At 34.2% G+C, this 21,878-nt stretch overlaps 2 protein-coding genes across 2 annotated transcripts; both read right to left on the minus strand.

Moving 5' to 3' along the window:
• Window positions 1-817: 817 nt before the first annotated feature.
• On the minus strand, window positions 818-10,962 carry LOC125072809 (kynurenine/alpha-aminoadipate aminotransferase, mitochondrial). Its single transcript, XM_047683506.1, has 7 exons — window positions 10,729-10,962; window positions 7,810-7,978; window positions 7,318-7,504; window positions 6,883-7,143; window positions 4,142-4,321; window positions 1,757-1,954; window positions 818-1,085 (listed from the first exon to the last, which is right to left on the minus strand). Exons 1-7 carry the CDS (start codon window positions 10,952-10,954, stop codon window positions 876-878), a joined length of 1,431 nt encoding a protein of 476 aa, XP_047539462.1. The 5' UTR covers window positions 10,955-10,962; the 3' UTR covers window positions 818-875.
• A 2,810-nt stretch (window positions 10,963-13,772) lies between these two features.
• On the minus strand, window positions 13,773-21,304 carry LOC125072615. The gene is made up of 16 exons (XM_047683247.1): window positions 21,207-21,304; window positions 20,991-21,113; window positions 20,487-20,617; window positions 19,913-20,100; window positions 19,226-19,348; window positions 18,371-18,484; window positions 17,809-17,964; window positions 17,465-17,659; window positions 17,059-17,250; window positions 16,796-16,913; window positions 16,366-16,528; window positions 15,908-16,068; window positions 15,578-15,688; window positions 15,358-15,455; window positions 14,579-14,688; window positions 13,773-13,914 (listed from the first exon to the last, which is right to left on the minus strand). Exons 1-16 carry the CDS (start codon window positions 21,302-21,304, stop codon window positions 13,809-13,811), a joined length of 2,187 nt encoding a protein of 728 aa, XP_047539203.1. The 3' UTR covers window positions 13,773-13,808.
• Between the last annotated feature and the right edge of the window lie 574 nt (window positions 21,305-21,878).

Here is a 21,878-nt window from a genome sequence, read left to right on the forward strand (position 1 = left end):
GTTGAGGCTGGATCGTTTTATACCAAGTTTTCTCTCATATGCTTGAGAATGCAGATGGCTGCAGCAATAATATGTATGATGTTATCAATAAATAAGTTGGAATTAGATCAAGAAAAGAGATTTGTATTTTTGTATATTTATTTTATTTAAAATAAAAAATAATCTGTTTAAAATCTAAATTTACAATAAATATAATATAATAATCGTACTCAACAAGAAAATAATCATTAAACCTAAACTATAATAATTATATTATGTAATAAATGCTTGCACCTAACAATTATTATTTCAGAAATTTACAATCTAGTATGACACGTCATTACAATTATTTAAAAAATATTTGTTTTATCGACTATCTGTCCTTTATTTTAGTGTTTCAATGCGCTCCCAAGGCGCTTTATCATTTTATGACTACTAAATAAATTCTCGCAATTATATAAAAAACGGCATTTCTTTTGAAAACTGAAATTAAATAATCTTGATTAAACAGTGATATCTCTAATTTGATTTCTGGCTGACACCGCTTTAGAGCGCCAGTTGTGTCCTATTGGTAAAAGTTTTTTATCATTACGTTATTATTTATAATTGTCTCACTAATAATATAAAATTAATGTCTCTTTATCTTTTAGAAAAATCACGACTTTAATATAAAATATTTATAATGACTTTTCCTACATACTTATTAAGTATTCACGAACGATAAATCATTAACATGACGTGTGTTAGCATAATTATCTCTTATAAATAACTTTTGGCTAAACTTCTAAAATCATCAAAATATAATAAATATTTTAAAATTATTATCAGTGTCACTTTTAATTGTAACACAAAAATATTAAGGAGCTCCTGTGTATTTGTCGAGCAGCTACCGCCATCTATCTTTCAGTAGCTAACCTTTTTGGTTGTTTGACAAGTTTTTGCTCCTCTCGGATTATGTCCGCTAGGTAGCGTATTGCGGTTTCCATATTATTCACATTTATTTTACTAAAAGCTAATCTGATATACTGGCAGGTGGCGCCGGTGTCGTAAAGAAAAGCTTGTCCGGGTATTAATATCAAGCCTCGTTGGAATGCGACGTGAAATACCTGTAATAACAATTACAAAAAATTAAAATAAATTTTCGTTTCCCAAGCTATTTATAATGCGACGATAGACATGAAATAACACAATGCAGACGAAAATGTTTATATATTTGGAAGTTATAATATAGAGTTTTAAGCCTTTTAACATCGTGAGGAAACCTGCATGTGTCTAAATTCAACGAAATTCTGCCACATGTGTATTCCACCAACCCGCATTGGAGAAGCCAAACCTTCTCCTCAAAGGGAGAGGAGGCCTTTAGCCCAGTAGTGGAAAAATTTACAGGCTGCTAATGCATAATGCAAGCCTCTTAAATTATTTCATTTTAATGCATTTAGTACCCTTGTTTATTAGATGCATTCGGTTCGAGTCCATCTTAATTTGATCGGAAAATAAACATTATATTAAAAATAAAATGAAAGTATGTCCATATTATGATTGTCATTATAAACTCGACTCTCGAAAAAGCTTAAGGAATGCCATTAAAAGAAAAATTAAGTGTTGAGAAACTTTTAGTGCTATTATATTTTACTTTACTAATTACTTATTGTGTAACTGATTTATATATATAATACTTTATACTATAAATGGAAGATTATCTGTGAGAACGTTGACATTTGAGTTACTTAATTAGAGATTATCCACGATGTATCAATTATTATATTGATGAACTCACCATATTATAAACGTCCTCTACGCCGCGCACACGCACCCAGTGGAACAACCCGGCATTGGGCTCAGACCAGTCTGCGAGGCCCTCGATACCGCGCAAGGCAGCACTCAGGGCGTTACGCCGTAGCTCGTAGAAGGATCGCGTAGAGAGCAGATGAGAGGCGAGAGCGCTACGATTGGAGAATAAGTGTAGGAGAATTGTCTGAAAATAAACAGTTTTGTTTCATTACATTGTGCAAACAAAGTAAAACTTCGTTCCATTCGACTTGATAATAAAAAAGCAACCTACTATAAAACTGTAATTTTTTTTTTTTTTTATCATATTAAGTTTCTTGTTATAAAACGACGTAAGCTGTCATTTGCTATCAAGCGAACGATAAAATCTGTCAATAAAACAACTTTTATTAAATATTTGTACATAATATTCTAAAATAAAGGATTATACGTTGTTTTCTTTTATGGCGCGTATCTAGATTATAATCTATCAGGAGTGTGGGCCGGTCACGTTTGGAATTGATAAAATCGAATGAGGAAAAGATCGATTTAATATGTTATCATGATAAATGAAATTATAATAAATACATAGTTCCTTCTTAAAAAAAAGGATAACATTAATCCTTTGATTTATTCATTATTCATTTCTTCTCCAGAAGGATTCTTTGGGCAGTGTTTAACCAAAACCTTGAAAAGTCACCCAAAATCATCAACATGCGACAAACAAAATCATTTGTACATTTATTTTAAGTCTTTCAGAGATGATGGCAAGAGTTCTGAAAGAGCAATAATAGTATCATGGTCGATAGGAGGTGTCCTCGCATGGGATTCAAAAGGAGTCGGCGGACGAGCTTAGGGGGGAAATACCGATCTCCGAATCTCTCGGATATCGAGTATTTTCTGAATATATTATTTAATGGACATAATAGTAGTTTCCTTTTTATATTTAAGTATTATAAGTGTTTTATAGTAATCTTACTTATGCTGTGTAATAAAATCGGAACGGAAATTTTCTATGATTATAGCTTGTTGATATTTAATTTTTCGAATGCTTAATTTCGCCCAATCCGATGTCGCGGTTTTGTTTTACTAAGCCCAGTGACGTCATCAGATAAAATTAAGTAATTACAAACATCGAAACGATAAGAAATCGCTTCGAGATTTTTTTTTGAATATTTGTGAACGACATTATCTCTAAAGTATTAGTTACAAGGTCAAATACGTTTCACGATAAAATAATAAATTAATTATTTTTTAATTATATGGAAATACTTTAATCAAGAATAATTCTCAGAATCACTACAGCACTACTGTTGCCCGTATTTCTAGAACAAGCTTAGAACTAAATTTATACATTACAAATGCTTAAAATTTAAGTACAAAAGAACTGTTAGTAATTCCTTCATAACGAACATTCAACTACTAAACTAGAACGATTCCAGTCTAGAAATTAAGCGCTCAAGATAACAAATGTTTTATTCACAAGGAGTTGTTTCATTCATTTTTGTTTATAACTTAAAACGCACAGCGAATGTCCATTATCGCACATGTAATTGTAATCATTTAAGAACATCGTACGATTATGACAGTTTTTAAACAATAATACTGATTACGCGACCTTCTTGACGGAATAACAAAAACTAATGATAGCCGGGCCAGTTTATGGTCAGGGACTATTATATTTACTAATTCAACTTATCTGAAGTATAATGACCCCATCAGGCTGGGCGCTGGTTTTATTTTATATCAAGAAGTCGAGCGTGGAGTTAATACTTGTTGACTTCCAGGCGGGTGACATAACATACATATATAATTGTATTTAACTAACATGACTGTATTTTTAGATGTTGAAAAACAGTAACTACTGAGTTTCTTGCTGGTTCTTCTCGGTAGAATCTACATTCCGAACCGATGCTAGCTTTACTTTAAATAGTTTGTTCAATGACGATTCAAAAGTGCTTGTAAAGGCCTACTTGAATAAAGTGTATTTTGATTTAATTTGATTTGCTCTCCTGAGAGAAAGTGGTCCCGTATTATGATATATTGACGTTTTCATCATCACGATCCTCTCGACGACGAAGCCTAACTAACCTGCCATGGTTAAGCGTCCTTCAACAAATACTTATATGAATATATCTCATTCCTGTGTTTAAATTTAATTTAAACTGTGGTTAAAATTTAAAGGAGTAGATGTTCTACGTTGCTATTTAGCAGCGAGTTACAACAACGTATTGAATTCATAACTAAGGTGGAACCTGCTGACGGTTCCTACCAGGACACAAATCCTACCATTAGTAATACACCGCCGTCCTGTATCTCACTGTGACTTACTTTCCATAACTGATTAAATTTGTCGAATACAAATGTAAGGTCATAGGTCAGAAAGAGTAATTACCTGAGCCAGGGTACACGAGTGGAGCAGCTCCGCTTGGGCGTGGAGCTCAGCGCGGTGCATCAGCGCGGTGGGCGCGGTGAGCCAGCCGGCCCGCAGCCCCGAACTGATCACCTTCGACACGGAGTCCAGACGGATCACTCGGCCGCAAACGTCCAGGGATAAAAACGACGGGGTCGGGACCTGGAGACAATGCGATTTATATAACTTTAATAAATTATATTGATAAGGAAATGTTATCTTACATTTTCTAATTATTATTAAAGCTCATGTGAACAAACAATTTAGATTTAGATAAAGCCATTATTTTATCCAAGATTACGTGTATACTAACTGCTATTACGAGCAGAATACAAAACGTGGAGTTGGTTTTTGTTTATATTTTATGTTGTGGATAGTTAATAAACATGTATTTTATTAAAAATTAAAAACGGTGAGACGAAATGTAATTTTATCGGGTTCTTGAGGTAGAATCCTCGCAGGTTCCTTATCGACTGTTCACTGAACTTTACAAAATTTGGCCTTTTTTCGTACTATGAATATTTTTGACCCTAATGGCATGGCCAACATAAGGAGAAAATAATTTAAGCCCGAAATATAAACAGGTGATATTGATATTAGCATGTTGACATAGTACATACAATAAAGCCTGCGCGACACTTTAATCACCAACAATGTACTCAACTGCGTTTATTGAACTTTTATTAGTAGTGTTGTCTTAGATTTTCGCGATTATTACACATTGAAATAAAACTAGTTTTTAACGGATTTAATCGCGTATATTATTTATTTGGGATATATTTGGGATGTTAAAATAATTAATATACGCGATTAAATCCGTTAAAAACTAGTTTTATTTTATTAGTAGATTAAGAGACAAAAATTGTGCGTTTAAATTAAAGTATTAAAGTAAATTAAAGTAAATAATGCCGGTTGTTGTTAAAACATACATTGTACATGTGACAATAAATCATGAATCATTAATTTACTTATAAGTTATTTAACGGATTATTATTATTGGAACGCGGAAGAAATATTTTATCTAAGCGTATATATTGTTTGTCGTTTGTTGACATCTGCTTCCGCGGCCTTAATCATATTCATATCTGTATCTGTACTTACAGTTCCATAAACATTGATGTTGTAAGGTAACGTGTCCAACTGCGCATTAAATATCGTAACAAAAAATACGAAATACTCTGTATTATCTTCAAATCGATAAAATATATTTATTTAAACCAAACTCATCTGTTAGCGTTAACTCTTTGTTTATGATATTATAAGGAGAATTAGTGTGACTTTCCGAACGTCATACGTCAAGCTGTCAGACGTCTTTTAAATTCATTCAAGAATTTACAAAGGTCTTTAGAAAAAAAAAACGTAAAACAATTAAAATCGAATCTTTAATCCTAAATACAATTTCAAGAGTAATCTTTTCGATGTTACATTTTTTTAAGTTGGCAGATCATTTTAACAAGACACTCAAGATTATGAACAAACTGTAACTTTCGAGATATTTTTAATTCCTAGAGAGTGTGTCACATTTATATATAAAATATTTGTTGGCAATGCTTGATAAATATGAAAAAGAGGAAAATAGATTTTATAATTATAATATACACTCAGAAAAGCATATATAATATAAAAAAAGTAATGCAAAATAAATGTTATTAGTTTATATTTTTATTTTAAAAGCAAAAAATTACTCCGCCCACTAACTAATTAATAAAGTTAAGACACACAAATATTTAAATATCAGATTAAGAACGTTCACGTCATAAAAGGCACGTATAAAATTTTATATTCGATAAGGAATCTCATTTACAATTATCATATCCGAAGCGATTACTGACTTAGATTCTTCATTGTATGGATTAAGATAAATCTAGAAAGCGTATTTTTGAAACAAATCCGTTCTAGATATAATATTTTACCGTTCAATTAATTTCGTAATAAATAATTTTCAATATGTGTTATGACGTTTTAATTTCTTATCATATATATTATTTTTGTTATTCAAAATACACTCAGCGTGAATGCAGCATAATTATTGTAGGATAAATTAGAAGATTTACTTTTATATTAAGTAATTGATTACGAATACAGAATGTTTACAACTGCTTGAAGCATCTGGCGGAATATTAGTTATAAGACAAATGATTCAAAATCATTGTTTTTATTTCGCAACAACAGCACGACTAACTACAACTAGTTCGTCGTGTTGTTGTTATTACTAAAATATTAATATCCGGGGATAAAACTTAGAACTTCGGGACCTGAGGTCTCATAACCTAGCCTGATTTTTTAGGGCTTTGTGCAAGCTCGTTTGTGTAGGTTTTTATTTATTTTTTATCGTTGTAGTGGAATAGGCGTTTGTCTTCCATCTCACCTGATGGAAAGTGTAGATGAAGACGAAGGTGGTACACGCCCATCCAAAAGAAACCTGTTCACTCTACTCTTAAAGGTTCCAGAGTTCAACTCATCAGGAAAAATAGACCACCAATACTTTATATTCTACCACCAAACAGCAATACTTAGTATTGTTGCGTTTCGGTTTGAAGTTTGAGCGTAAAAGGGCCGTAATGTCGTAGTTACCAAGATTTGTACAAATGTCAATGGGCAGCGTTGACCACTTAACATTAGGTGGCCTATTTCCCACTCGACCTAACTACATTACATAAAAAATACCACAAGGCCAAAGATGTGGTGACACAACAAGAAATGTGAATAATCCATTGGCTTACCTTATTATAGTTAAGGAACATGTAAGGGTCGTCTTCCACTAACAAGAAGTCATATTTACAGGCAAGCTCGTATATCTGTCGTCGTCGCTCCCCGCTTATGACGGTGCCAGTGGGATTGTTGCCAGTTGGTATCAAGTACAATAGACGTGGCATCTTGAGACCACGCGCTAACCTCTCTTTGAGAACGGAGTCCAATGTTTCAGCTATTAAACCGTTCTCGTCTTCTGGTATTCCGATTATCTCCGGTTGATACGGCTTCAACTATAACAATTATTAAATAAGTTGCATGTTGTATTATTATTTCGCTTTTTTTTTAAATAATCAATTTTACTGTTTGGTGCAAATTGACATTAATTAGAAAACAAAGTGCTTCCAACCTACGAAAATTCAGCATTTTGGTTGATTGACATACTAATAACAGATTATACAACTTACAGCACTATGAATTCCAGTATATGTGAATTCGGTGGTGATGATGGGATCACCTGGGTCCACCAGCATCTCAACGCACTGATAGATTCCATGCTGAGCGCCGTTAGTGACTATCACGTCGCGGGACAGAGGAGGGGGGCGATGTAAGTCTTGCTGGAATTGCCTCAGCTCCTTCAGCAGGGATGGCAAGCTACAGGAAGAAGTTGTAAAATGAGATTCACATCCGTGATCCGTGATCCGGATCACGGATCACACCTGTGCAAATACAACTTAAAGTTGCCGATCTTCGTCTATTGGTGGTATTCTTATTCCGTCGGAGTATGAGAGTCAGAAAACAGAGAAAATTTCTTAGACATACCACTTTCTAAATAACTTATGACTTTTTTATATTTGAAACTAATATAATCATTAGTTTAATCTGTCTCTGTGTAGATAGCAAAGATATATCCTATACTTATGAATTGGATATATTGATATAGCTATTTAAACCTTTACCCTTGAGATGGGAGGTACTGCAGGGCGGTTGCCAGCTCCTTCTCTTCCAGCACCAAGGTGTCACCGCTCCTGGTGGACATTTCGAGACGCGTGAATGGGAAGATAGCTTCGTTGGGCATGCCTTCAGCTAGTGATATCATTTCCTTGCTCACATTATAAGAAAGGGTCGCTGTAAGAAATAAAAGGTTTAATAAAAGCGTGATATATATAATATACTCAGGAAATATACCTATTGATTAAAAGCCGAAAAGATAACACACAAGGGGTGTGGACCATGTTTTAAATATGTTGTAAAAACTTGAATTTGGTTTTCTTTATTTTTATTTTGTAATTTAAATGATAATTGAAAAGAAAACACGACCCCAACCGGTCAATGAACTCATAACACGAGAGCTAGCTGCCTTGCCTAACGTGTTAAGGCTAAAATTGTATTTCATACTTATTATTTAGAATCAAGAGAAAATAAGCTTGATTTGACATTAATATTTTTTAGAGTTTCTTTCGCCTTTATTCTCAGGTCCAAAAATTTTATTTGTGGATCTAAAGGCTTTTAGCTAAACTCTTTTATATTGAATTAAAAATTTGACTTTGATTTTGTAAGATAATAAAAACAATACAAGTATTTTTTATTTACAACATAATAATAAAGTTAATACGTAGTGGAGAAAAATATTAATGTGGCGGGACGCTATATTTTAATTAAGGTAAACCAATCAATAACTATCGAGTAAAATAAATAAAAACAGAGTTTAAATAATAATATAATAGTAACGACATATGAAAATAGTTTGCGCGTCGGCGGCGGCGACACGTGGTAGCGCTTGAGAGCGTACATTAGACGTTTTACAAACAAAATACCCAGGTGATACTTTTAGCTAATTAGTTTTTATAATAATTATGAATTGAAGCTAAAGTGCAATCAATAATAACAATAGAGTAAATAATCTTTCAGATATATTAAGAAAGTGAATTTATAGTCAAATGTTTTAGGTTAGGTTAGGTTATACTTCCATGTGTTACTGATATTACATCAACTATTATACACGAAAGCCTTGCACTTCAAACGCGAGTCAAGGTGACTGCTAGCTCTTAAACTCTTGGTGTATGAAATTTTGCATGAATGAGAGTGGGAGGGAGACGAGGTCACCCGATAACGGGTCAATTACTGAATGATAAAGTATTCCTAGAAATACAAATTCATTTGAATATTACTATATTATGTAATATTTTATTTATATATATATGTTTTCCTTATAACTTATTATAATGATGTTCCGTGAATCAAACAACTACAATGTCGGAATTAAAATTGTTTTGAATGTGAATGCTATAAAAAATTGTATAAACAAAAACAATGTTTTTAAATAATCATTCTTCTTAAAATTCATACTTGAATATTAATCATGAGTTAGGAAGTAATAAAACCTCTACAAATAAACAATATTATATTATTAGAAGCTTGAATATCAGTAGCACAAACACAGACTCTGGAAATATTCCTTGTTGGCTGATGGGCGGGTCTCTACATGCCCGACGGAACAGTAGAGATTGTTACGTGCTAGCGCATCTATTCCTCCAACGATATGTTTATTATTCTGTTCAAATTGAAACTACTATTATATGCCAAAAATCAGCCACCAGTTCGAAAGAAATACCTCAGACTTGAGAAGAACTGACAGAAGATAAGTGTAAATGTTAGGTTCTCTAAACACACGTCACGATATTTACATATATAAAAAATAATATTAAAAAATAAGTAGAATTCTTCTTAATACTCGAAGCAAGTTTCAATAAAGTAAAAGTTCTTATCACAATAAAGAAATATATTTATAATAACATTAATACCACAATCACGTTGTTTCATTATAATTATCAGAAGAGGCTTTTTATCGCATACAATAACAGTTACAGTTTTTTTAAAGTAATTTAATAGCTTTAATACTTTAATATAATAATAATAAATATTAATTTATTGCTTTACGTAATAAAATAAATAAATATCCTTAGTGGAAAGGAAGAAAATCTTAAGCGTCACGTTTGGAAAATTAGGTTAAAAGTTTTTACTTTAGCGTTTCTTAATTTTCATCGACGATAAATTTTATAGAGTATGTATACACGCCCTAATGTTTAATTAATATTAAATCAAACTATACTTTAGTTGGTAGGCTCTTATATCAAATAAAAATTCCGTATTTTGATTATCACTTTAAAATAATATAAAGTGCGCAGAATATTAAGTATTACTTTTGTAATCCGAACGGATCCGGAGATCAGACTCGACACCGTATATTTTGGACGTATAGAAGAAACCCTGCTAACCTTCTGACTCCGGAATGCTACTATAATAGAAAAATCGAAGACATTTTGTTTCGCGGGATCTGCTAACTTATGAATAAAAATATGATTCTTTCTTTCAAACTCTACAAAATCGAAACAAATACAAGTTCGACAACATTGCAGTTGACAACGTTTCGTACTGATTCCATAGGGTAGATCCTACTATATGAACTTTTTGCGCTCCTATGTTAAAATATTGCTACAGCAGTGCAATTATGAATACTAGCAGCAATTATGAACGAACAATGCAAAAATTAGATGTTTATTAGATTAATATCTAAAATCGTCCGTAAAGACGTTTTTTTTCGCTCATGTAAGCACCTGAAGCATATCATATTCGAATATTTCGCAAAGTGGACTGAACACGTGAAGGTCCAAGAACGAGCGAGCACCACTGAATTAGAATACGCTTAATTTGGAAACGACGTAAGAAAACCTACATGGGTCGGACGAAAATCTTCATACACTTATGTAAAATACCACCCAACATTAAAATAGCATTATGTAATACCCAAAACTTTTCATTTACAGGGTGTAACTTTTAAATATTTATCATATGAAGCTATTCTATGGAGTACTTACTTATTTGTCTGGTCAACGCCGGCTCCCTCTTCATAGCCCTCTTGCTGATAAATCTGTTGTAATCTTTCTCGTCCAAGGTGCGATATTTCTCCTTTAACTCCAGCATGTGGCTCGGCTGGTCATCATAGAACTTAAATATATCGTCCGCGTTTGAGTATTGGCGACTTTTCAAAACTGAGTATAAAGGCCGCAGATCGAGAATTTTTTTAAACACTTCAACATTCATCTTTGATAATTTTCCCGTCACTATCATTGTTATAAAATGAATAAAACCGTAGTCTTAATAATATAGATTTCCAATGGAATATAAAAAAAAAGAAAGTAAAAAATAAATATATTCGGTAAAAATTAGTTTCCAAAACGTATTTCAGTTGGCCGTCCGTTCGTTATCAAACTGTAAGTCATAATGTCACAAATGTTCTAAAAACAGCCAATTGATAAAATATACTTTTTTAATACAGTTGTTTCGTGTTTGTTGCTAATTTAATGATAGCGCTTGATAATTATTGTTTGTTGAACTCGTTTCGAACAATCGCTAAATATTATCTTAATATATCAGGTGAGTAACACAGGTTATCAGAAGCTCATCTACGCTACTGCTGCCTCGGCCACCTCCGTCCCAACGTGGGAGGGGCGGAGTCACCATGCCGGTGCCTATGCGTAGGTGTGATGAGCTCGAAGGTGTATGGTGCGAATTGTGGTTTGAGTTGACACTATCACCGCTCAAAACCAGGCGCTTCTGTTGAGACCACACGGTGATACGTGGTAACTGTATGGTGTCTTGGTCTGGAGCGACGCTTCTGGCAAGCAATCCCCCCTGGAAATTCTAAGTGCATATTGTTCTCGGGATAATGTATCAGAGCTCTAGCACATTGCTCGAGATCTGATTTGAAGATGATAGGAGGACTTGGGTTCCCTGGGTCCTGGGTATCAGTAAACCTGGCAATAGTGGAGGCGATTCGCCCCCATTTGAGTCATTGAGTAGCGAGAAAAACTGGGACACTCTGATACAGGCTGAAGCAGGTAAGCACGAGTAAGCACTCGACACTGTTTTTGGAGCAAGTAGGGTAGTTGGAGGGTGATGGCTCCAACCTCTTAGAGGAGTCATTCCTTTCTTATTCAAAATTGTTTGTAGTTCAATATATTCAGCAAAATAATTCTTACCCACTTAACAATAAAAGTTGTTTATTTCATTTTTGAAAATATGACAAGAGTTGGAATTTGAATGACATTTGTAAATGGAGTTATACCATTTTTTTTAACTATATTAAACTACAAACCATTTTGCACATATTTGAAAACTTAATATCGAATTATTGCTAATATTTAGTGCTTTGAACTGCAATTATTGTTTTTTCTACGTAATAATTGAAGCTACAAAAAAATACGTATCATTAGCATCGTTCAAATTCTGATGGAACCGCAACTGGATCATGGTGTTGTAGAAGAAACGGCTGACCGTGATTACGTTTCGATTCGACCGCGATAAAGTATTGACTATTTGTTCCTAGAATTTGCGCCCAGTATTCATCATCATCACTAACAGAAGGAAATAATAGTTTTTAAACGTTTCAAAAAGAATTTGACCGTAAATTAATTGAGAATTTATGTTTCAAAAAGCACGGGATCAAGAAATATGTTTAAAATAAATAACTAAATAAGTAAAGATTCTGTATTGACGTTAAACTTGATTGATAACATATAATAAAAACTTGCAGGTTACTCACCTTAATTAATTTATTAATATATTATATTATATTAACGCTAAAAGGCACACAATTTAATTTAATGTTTTATTTTTTTGTTGGATAATTTAACCACAAATAGTTTACATTATATATTCAGATCTTTGTTACTAGAATAATAGATTCCCCGGTAACTTGCATAGATAACATACTCATAAACTGTATTCCACAAAAGAAAATTATTATTTATGAATTAAGTTCAGAGTACTATGGACAACTAGAACCCTTTTTACTTTCATTTAAAAAATTAAGCAAATCTCAAAAGATAATGTTTTTTCCTTTGGTAAATCAAAAAAATACAAATCGTATTGAGAAGCTTAGAAGCAAAATTATGGCCAATATAACAACATGAAACTCTGGTCAGGAAGCTATACCGGTATGGAATTAGAGATGATAGATAGACGTGCTCGACCTTTTGATCTTAACAAGAGAATTCAGATGTTTGACGTAAAAGAAAAATGGTCTCATGGGCTCTCGATTGATATGAAGGTACCTCAGGGATCAATTCTCGGATCTTTGTTATTCATCATTTAGTGTAGTGCTTAATTTGTCTATCAACAATGCTGTGTAATGCTTTAAATAAACGAATTTGATTTAATTTAAAAAAACAATTCTTAGTGTTGTTGTGCTCCGATTTGAGTGAGTTCGAGTTGGCTGAGTGTAACGTCTAATCTAGGCGTTGTATCAAAATTTACTTCTTACTTCAGTTATTATCTCCTTGTGTATGACGAAATCGAGTGAAGGTCTTTTATTCATACAATAAACCTTATCTTTTTATACAATTCCGCGTTTAACGAATTAATAAAAATAAATTAGATTATTTTGCCATTAGATAATTGTAATTTAATTATTATTATAGATAATTGCATCATAAAAGTATACCCTCCATTGTCCAGTTAATTTACTGGGGTTACAGTTTACAGGAATTAGGGGTTTTTTTGTATATATGTATATAATAGTTGGTGGTGAAAATGAAAAGACGCGTTACCGTAAAGTAGAAACGATTTTATTTTATTATATCAAATATCAGACGATCATAATGGGATTACATAATCACTCTGTCAAATTTTATGTTACATTTGCAAGCTGTTCTCAGGCCATAATATTATAGGAATCTATAAAACTTTCATTAAGTGAGTATAATGCTTGTATATTTAATAAATACATTTGGAATTATGCAAACGAAGTTGCGGTCACACTCTAATTATAAAAAATTACAAATAAAACAAGATTAATATAGTTTTCTAGATAATTCACTTTAACAAGTAACAAAACGCATTAAAATTTAAATGGCTATGCAAATACGAACCTGTTATGTTTAACTGATTAATCGATTTATGTACTATTCTTCACTTTACATAATTTAAAAGACTTAGAGTTCCGCGGCGAAGAGAACTCGCTTCCCGACGGCGATGCGATGACGCTGGAGCCTGGGAGTATTCTGATGGGGAATAAGAACAAATTAGTTTTTTTTAAATTTTATTTTTAATAACATAGGTAGGCGAACGATCGCAAATGGGACACCAGGTGGTATATAGTTACCACCGCCTAAAGACATTGGTGAAGAAATATTAAACATTCCTTAATCACCAATGTCAATGGCATTGCCATTGACATTGGTGATTAAGGAATAATTACTTATTCACCCTTCAATCTGAAATACAACAATACTTAGTATTTGGCGGTAGAATATCTGTCGAGTTGATGGTTACTCAGCTTGCACAATACCCTACTACTCAGTACAAAGGTAACTATTATTACTAACAGGAATAAATAAATGAATCTTATCTGAAGATTTCGAATTCAATCCCGGTCAAGCTGCATGCAGCGCTGAATTTTCATGTGCATGGTGCCTCGTGCTCGGGTGACTTTGATAGCAAAAGACGTAACGGTCGCAAAAAAACAGCATTGCGATAATATCTATATTCATACAGAAACGAAGGCAGTTCTTTGGAAATCACAGCCAGAGACTTTTCATGTTAACTCTTTATGATTACGATGTTTGTACATCCATTGGCTGAGGTAGAGTACGCTTTCTCTATCGACGGTAAAATATTGAGCATCAAATTTCGTATTATTATTTTAATTAATCAGACACGTGTAACCTCATGACCCGTGAACATTCTTCTGCAAGATCTTCAAAAGTCGGTAGCGGTTCTGGTTCGTAGTTTCTTAGCGCGAGGTACGGCGCGCCGGCGGTCACCGCTGATCGAATCTGTAAAATTATGATTTTATCTTACGTAGCTTTGTAGAGTTTTAAGTTTATATTTAGTATACGAGAGACCTGCAAGACCTGGCGTCCTGATTTTGGCCACTTCGGTCAATCTCAAGGAGACTAATCAACTTCACAGGACTTCATTATTTATTCCCTCACTCTCATAATCTAATAGGAGAGGTAAACCAACACGACCAGGAAGGAGTTCACACGCAGGACCAACGGCTCTACTAGCTATTTGAAAGAAACGAGTAAACACACTTCCAACTTTTGGACTCGGAGCTACTATGGAAAATCGGGGTTACGGATATATATATATATTTAGTTTATGGCATTTGTTGGTGGACGAGGATATGGGCCACCTGATGGTAAGTGGTCACCACCGCCCATAGACAAAGGTGGATCGGATCTGCGGCCTTATATCTAGTTACGACACTTTAGAGGCAGTCATGTTTTTGCTAATTATTTATTTATTTGTTTTTTTTTTAGGAAAAGCATTAAATATGTCGAAAGATAAAGATAATAGATCTTTTTTTTAACATTCCAGGTCCGAAGCCGTTACACGTGGCGCGTGTGTTTGACTTTACATTAATTACATAGATATTGGCATTTTAAATAACCCCGATACTTAAATAAATAATTAATTACGAGCAAGTCCTCGCTACTCACGGCTTCTTTATTTGCCTCCATTTCGTACAGTTTCTTGTTCAAGTCGTGTTTGAGACCTTGCATTAATACAAAGTCCTTTTCCAATATTCCTCGCAGTCCTGTAATACAATATAGTTTGTAAATCAAACGTAAAAAAGTAAAGAAGTCTCAAGAACATTCAATTTTAAATCAGTTTGATTGCTGTGAATAGCTGTTTGTGATTTATAACTGGTAAAATCACCTGCTTTCTCTAAGAGCTCATCGAGATCTTGTGTTGATTGTTTAATCGCTACTGGCTTAAGGAGCTTCGGTGATGGTGGTGCAGGCTTGGCAGTCACCGGTACGATTGGCGCTGAAATAAATAAATAATTTATATGACTACCATCTACCACTTAATACTCAAAATAGCGTCAACTTTAGATTTATAAACAGTTGTGTGGTAGGTGTAAGAATAAGAGACTTAGAGGTACTACGTACGTACGTACTTACCTACGCAGATAGGCGTGCTCACAGACGTGATTCAAAGCGAGTGGGCGAGTGAATGACCAGACAGAGGAATATAAATACTAACACATTAAATCAGCAGGTAGTTCCCAAAACGAAGGTCGTCTAGCTCTCAGTGTGTCACCAGGCGGAGGCAGAGGAGACCCGTGATTGTCTCGGAGAACGATGATACAGACGTAGTCACAACAGGTTATTAAGAGTTCGGAACGATTGAATCGGATATTTTCTCTAAAGCAGAAATATTACATTGAAAACGAATATTATGCCTTATTCTTTAAGAAATAATAATTGTAGTTTATGACAGTAATAATGCCTACTTAAACGAGTGCACTCATAAATGTATCGTTACTTTGTAACAATATTAAAAATAGAATTACTATACTTTTGTGGTTAGACACATAGCATAAAATACACGTACCATAAATTATCCGTCACAATTTGAATTATCCGACAAAACTAAACCTTTATCTGTTCTTAAATAAGAAGACATACATCATAAAAATGCGAATTCGAATATGAACCTACGGATCTTGCTCCAGTCCCCTCTGATCCCAAGAAGCTTGAGCTGGTTCTGTCATTAGTATCAATCCCCCCGTGGAACCTCGGTACACACTCGAACCACGCCGTGAACTCGTCGCGTCCAAAATACCCTGAACATCTTCATCGATTTCTTCTCTTCGGGGAGGACCTAAAGAAATCAAATATTACTATTTTGTAAATACATATATAGTAAATTAAACTCGGTTACACTAACTATAACATTACCTTTTGGAATATTTACTCGTAACGTATATTTATGAATAAATAGTAGTAAATTTTTACAAGAATCGATGTTTAACTGTAACCAAAACTCATGTATCGGTGTTAGCATGAAAATATAAACGAAACTTTGTTTTCCGAGCCAAAGCCAGAGCAATAATAATGTGTGTGTGTGTGTTAATAAGATGTGACTGACCAGCATGTATTGAGTAGGTCCCGAACTCCACCCTCTTGCCCAACACTCCAAGAAAAGGGAACTTGATTTTGACGGTTTGAAGAAGGCACTCTTCATACAAATCCCAAATATGCAAATACTATAATTAAAAAACTTTATATAAAACTATTTATTTCGTTATCGTGTTACTAAACAACAAAGTTTTATACTGAATTTTCAGGCTACAAAAGTTAAAACAACTATTTATACCATTTAAATTATAAAATATGCTAATAAACACTCACACAATTACTGCAATAAGCAACGATAATTTCCAAAGCGACGACGACAGCGACATCAAGTACAGCTGGAGATCCAGGAATAGAAAGAGAAGCGAATGGCGAGCTCTGAGGACTCTCCCACAAACGAACAATTCCGTCCGGACTTCCTGTCACCAACATGTGCAATGAGGGCACCATATGGAAGCAGGAGACGCCCTTAAGCAAAAGACATCTTAATATTTTATATGAGGTCAAATTTCTTAAAATTAATTAGAGAATAATGTACATCATGTTGGTGCTGAATGTTGAAATACCTATATATAATGTTATAAGTCAGTTTTTATTTGGCAAAAAATTATGTAAATTTTCGTGATTAAAGCTTTTTCTTCTAGTTTTAACCAGTGTTATAAAATATTTCAATAGAACTAACTCTTTGCACTTTAAACACATAATCTGCTAGTTTTCCGAGAGCATGTCTCGAGCGAACGCTGACTGACGTGTCGTGCGAGCAGGACAGCACAATATCGCCATCTCGCGCGTGTCTCACGCGTCTGACAGAGCGTGAATGGACTTTCCGCCAATTTGTGATGCTGCAGTAGGATGTATGGGGAGCATTGAAGAGCTCCTGCAAATGTATATGTCACTAAGATTAGGTAACCATAAAATTGGTATCAATCAAATTAGTATAGATGGAAAAAGGTTTTAAACGGAATATTAGTTAAAGTGGTTTTTACTTAGAATATATGTATAATGTCATAGTAAATATAAACTTACCATCCAGTAGTAGTAATTGATATTATCTGGCAACTTCATAAAAAGGAGTGAAACACGAGGTTGTAGGAACCGGACTTTTGTGAGATCGCCTCTCTCCGTGCCGAAGATCAGCTCGGACTCGTTACCGCCGTTCATGGTTGGGTTGTATGTCAGGCACTAAAGCAATTTGATGATATAAATGAAACTATTAGAACTGATATAGGTATATATAGGCCTAATAATATATATATAGCCTGTTGTACGTTTATAATGAATCTTTATTATATAAATACTACCACCATTTATGAAAATTATCTCATACAGTTACACCATGTGGTTGTATGAGATGTTCTATGAGCATAGACATTGTTATTACAGGAGTGTAAGACTGAGTGGAGACTCTTTTGCTGTTCCTTTTAAATCAGCGTATAGAGACGGTGCATAAATTAGTTTTGCTATGAATAATATATGGGTAATATACTAGTTCCATCCCATTAACAGGTCTGTTCGTTAAAACACACAAGATCTGCTCTAACAATATTCATGAGTCAACTTATTTTACTATTTTAAGATTATATCTCACTGTGGGTATGTTGGGTAATCCAGTGATGCAGTAGAGTGGCGTGTGCGTCAGAGTTGTCACATCGTATATGGTCAAGCTGCGATCCGATGCCGACAGTAACAGACACTGGACGTCCTAGAAAAGAGATAATTTCAAAATATGATAAGAAATTCAGTTTTCTATGAGGCATTTCTTTTAACTTTTGGATAGGCTGTTATTGTTCTATTGTTTGTCTACGTTCACTCAATATTTACATGTCCTTATAATGTCTCTTTAATAATAAATGAATCTGGACTCGTATTTGTGACATATATTTAGGATAAATATATGTCACAAAATACATAATGGGAATTATTTACATACACTCAAATAAACAGCGTCTGTGATCCAAGAATTCTTGACTCGACGATGAATTCCTGTTCGGTGATAAAATACCTGAAAATTTTATAAGATCTACATATACAGATAAAATATATAACTGATTATAAGAATTTAAAACTTTAACCTCACATTATCATCAGAACTAATACAAATTCTACCGCTATACCGCAATACTATGTAATGTTGTGTTCCGGTCTGAAGGGTGAGTGAGTCAGTGTAGCAAAAGGCACAATGGACATAACAATCAAAGAAATTAACCATATATCTTACAATACTAATATTTGGGCGCTCGATACTACTTACCATCAAGTGGCCGTTCAAGGTCATCAGTGTAAGCCATGGGATTTAAGATGTTATGTCTCGCACCTGTAATTCCAATGGTTGACTCAACCTTCAAACAATACAAATAAATACAGCTGTATTCAGCAGTATATAAATATAGTTAACTAATTAGTAGAGTCCCTGTGTAAATAAATGCAATATAATATATTTTACTTCGTAAGAGCTTAGAAGCTGCAGTTCTCCGCTGTACACTCCCACGCGACCTCCCCTCGTCACCGCCGCGTAGCAAAAAGAGTGCTCTCTCTCTATATTTACGAGTTTTATTATCGTTTCCCTCTGAAATAAACAACTTCTTCTCCATTTTCAGACAAAATAAACTAGTTGCAATATGAATATCTGAAATCCGAATCGATGATAACAAATTTATTATAATCTTGTAAAATAGTGATTCAGAACTGCTTGAGATACACTATAGCCTTCTTAAATAGTATACGTTTTGAGTTTGTTATTGCAAGGGCTAATACGAGTACGCACATTAAAAGCTTTGGGAATCCCATGCAACATTTTTTTACATTAAAAGCCGGGCTAAGGTCTCCTCTCCCTTTGAGGAGAAGATTTGGAGCATTCTCCACCACGCTGGTTCAATGCGGCTTGGTGGAATACACATATGGAAGAATTTTTTTGAAATTATACACATGCAGGTTTTCTCACGATGTTTTTCTTCACTACCAAGCACGAAATGAATTATAAACACAAATTAAGCACATGAAAATTCAGTGGTGCTTGCCTGGGTTTGAACCCGAAATCATCGGTTAAGATGCACGCGTTCTAACCACTGGGCCTCGGCATTTTTTCATACATAAAATCAAACCGTTTTTCAAATCTTTCTTCCAGCATTACCTTACAGTGTTCCAGCTTCATCATCCCTCCAATGCTGACGGGGCTCCATCTCTCACATCTGGAGGTGGTACTCCTTGCGCCTGCTGCTACCAGTTTCGCTACTACCTGCTTCCACCACACTCGCCCGCTACCAAACGCGTCTAATGCTTGGAAAAGCTGGTGCGCATGGGTTGTGTACTTGTGATGACCTGAGTGTTAACAATATATAAGAACAAATAATACGAAGTATACAATGGATTATACAACCTATATACAACCTTAGCATACCTACAACGAATAATACATTTTACTCAGTGGCAGTGGTAGGACCTTATGCAAGCCCGTCTGGGTAGATACCACCCACTCATCAGATATTCTATCGCCAAACAGCAATACTTAGTATTTACCAGTGTAACTACTGGCAAGTGGGACATAACATCTTAGCTCCCAAGGTTTGTGGTCCAATTGCGACGTAAGGAGTGCTTAATATTTCTTACTGAGCTAACGTCTATGAGCAGTGGTTACCACTTACCATCAGATGGCCCATTTCCCCGTCCGCGTAATTAAATTATAATTAAAAAAACAGAAATTTTACCAAAAATGTTTTCCAAAGCTGCCACAAAGCTCGTCTCGTCCAGGTACAACGTGTTGGGTTGCCTCGTCGCCGGCGTCGCAAATTCTATGCCTTCTTCTGCCGCAGCGGTTCGCATCACCTCCTCTACTCGGCTGCAATTATGTTTTTATAAAGTTAATCTTTATTATAATTGTAATAAATAGTTTACTTGTCAAGAGCTGATATGGCCCAATGGTTAGAACACGTAACTCTGAATAGAAGACTGTGGCTTCGATCCTAAGCAAGAGCCTCTGCGTTTTTATGCGCTTATGATTATTCCTGTAACTTAGCCCAGACATTATTCAAAAAGTGTCTAGTATTAAGATAACACTTGCCCTAGCATAACAAAAAGTATTATTTTGTAAATCATATTCAGATCTTTTGCTGGTACACTATAAAGTAGTAAGGTCAGTAACAGCCTATGAATACCGCACTGCAGGCTAACGACTCCTCGGGCGACGAAAGATTTAAATACAATAAAACTACCGTTCGATATCTCTCGCTGCGTTTCTCTCTTTAGCTTTTTTAAAGCTACGCCTGAGTTTGCTGTGCACGGCCGGGGTGAGTTTCTTCAAAAGTTCCCTGGATAAGGAATCCTCGTCTTCATCACTATAAATATTATCATTATAAATATTATTCATAGAATTTAACCTTAATTTTAATAAGATAATTAAGAAATCGAATGCATCACAATCTACTCACCAGGAGAGGCTTTCATTCGAGTCACTCCTCACTGAGTAACTCTTCTCAAATATTTCAGAGCACTCGTCATTTAATGACTTTTGCGATTTTATGGACATCATGAAAACGACGCAATGCACATCAGAATGAATGCTCGCCTCGTTACCGCGATGCGTTGTTTTGTCAATAACTGCTTGCAATGAAATATGCGCAACAGTTGGTTCTTCCCAAGATGCCTTATACCGTGCTGGTGATAGCTTTAAATTCTCAAACTAACTAATTAAAATATTATAACAAATAACATTATGTTTTAAGACTTAATAAAGTAATACAAAAGTAATCCCAATTTATTTTTACCTAATACAGCCATCTAGCGGTACATACATAAACTTTTATAATAATCAACCAATATTTTGCATATTTCAATTTTATTTTTTAAATTTAATATAAAAATTTTATTCTTCTTTTATTGATTTATAATGGTTGTTTCTTAGCTTTTGCCTAGTGACGCCATCTAGTGACAAAGTTATAAACGACGTAGGAAATGTCAACATTCAACTTCAACTCTTCCATAAGAGATGTCACTACTAACTATATTATTACTGACTAAAATTAAAATAGTAATTCCTAACAATAAAATATATTTTCTATTTTATCTTGGAATCAGGAATCTTGGATCAGGAAGGGTCTGAT

Source organism: Vanessa atalanta, chromosome 22 (genome assembly GCF_905147765.1).
Source record: "Vanessa atalanta chromosome 22, ilVanAtal1.2, whole genome shotgun sequence".
NCBI lineage: Eukaryota > Metazoa > Arthropoda > Insecta > Lepidoptera > Nymphalidae > Vanessa > Vanessa atalanta.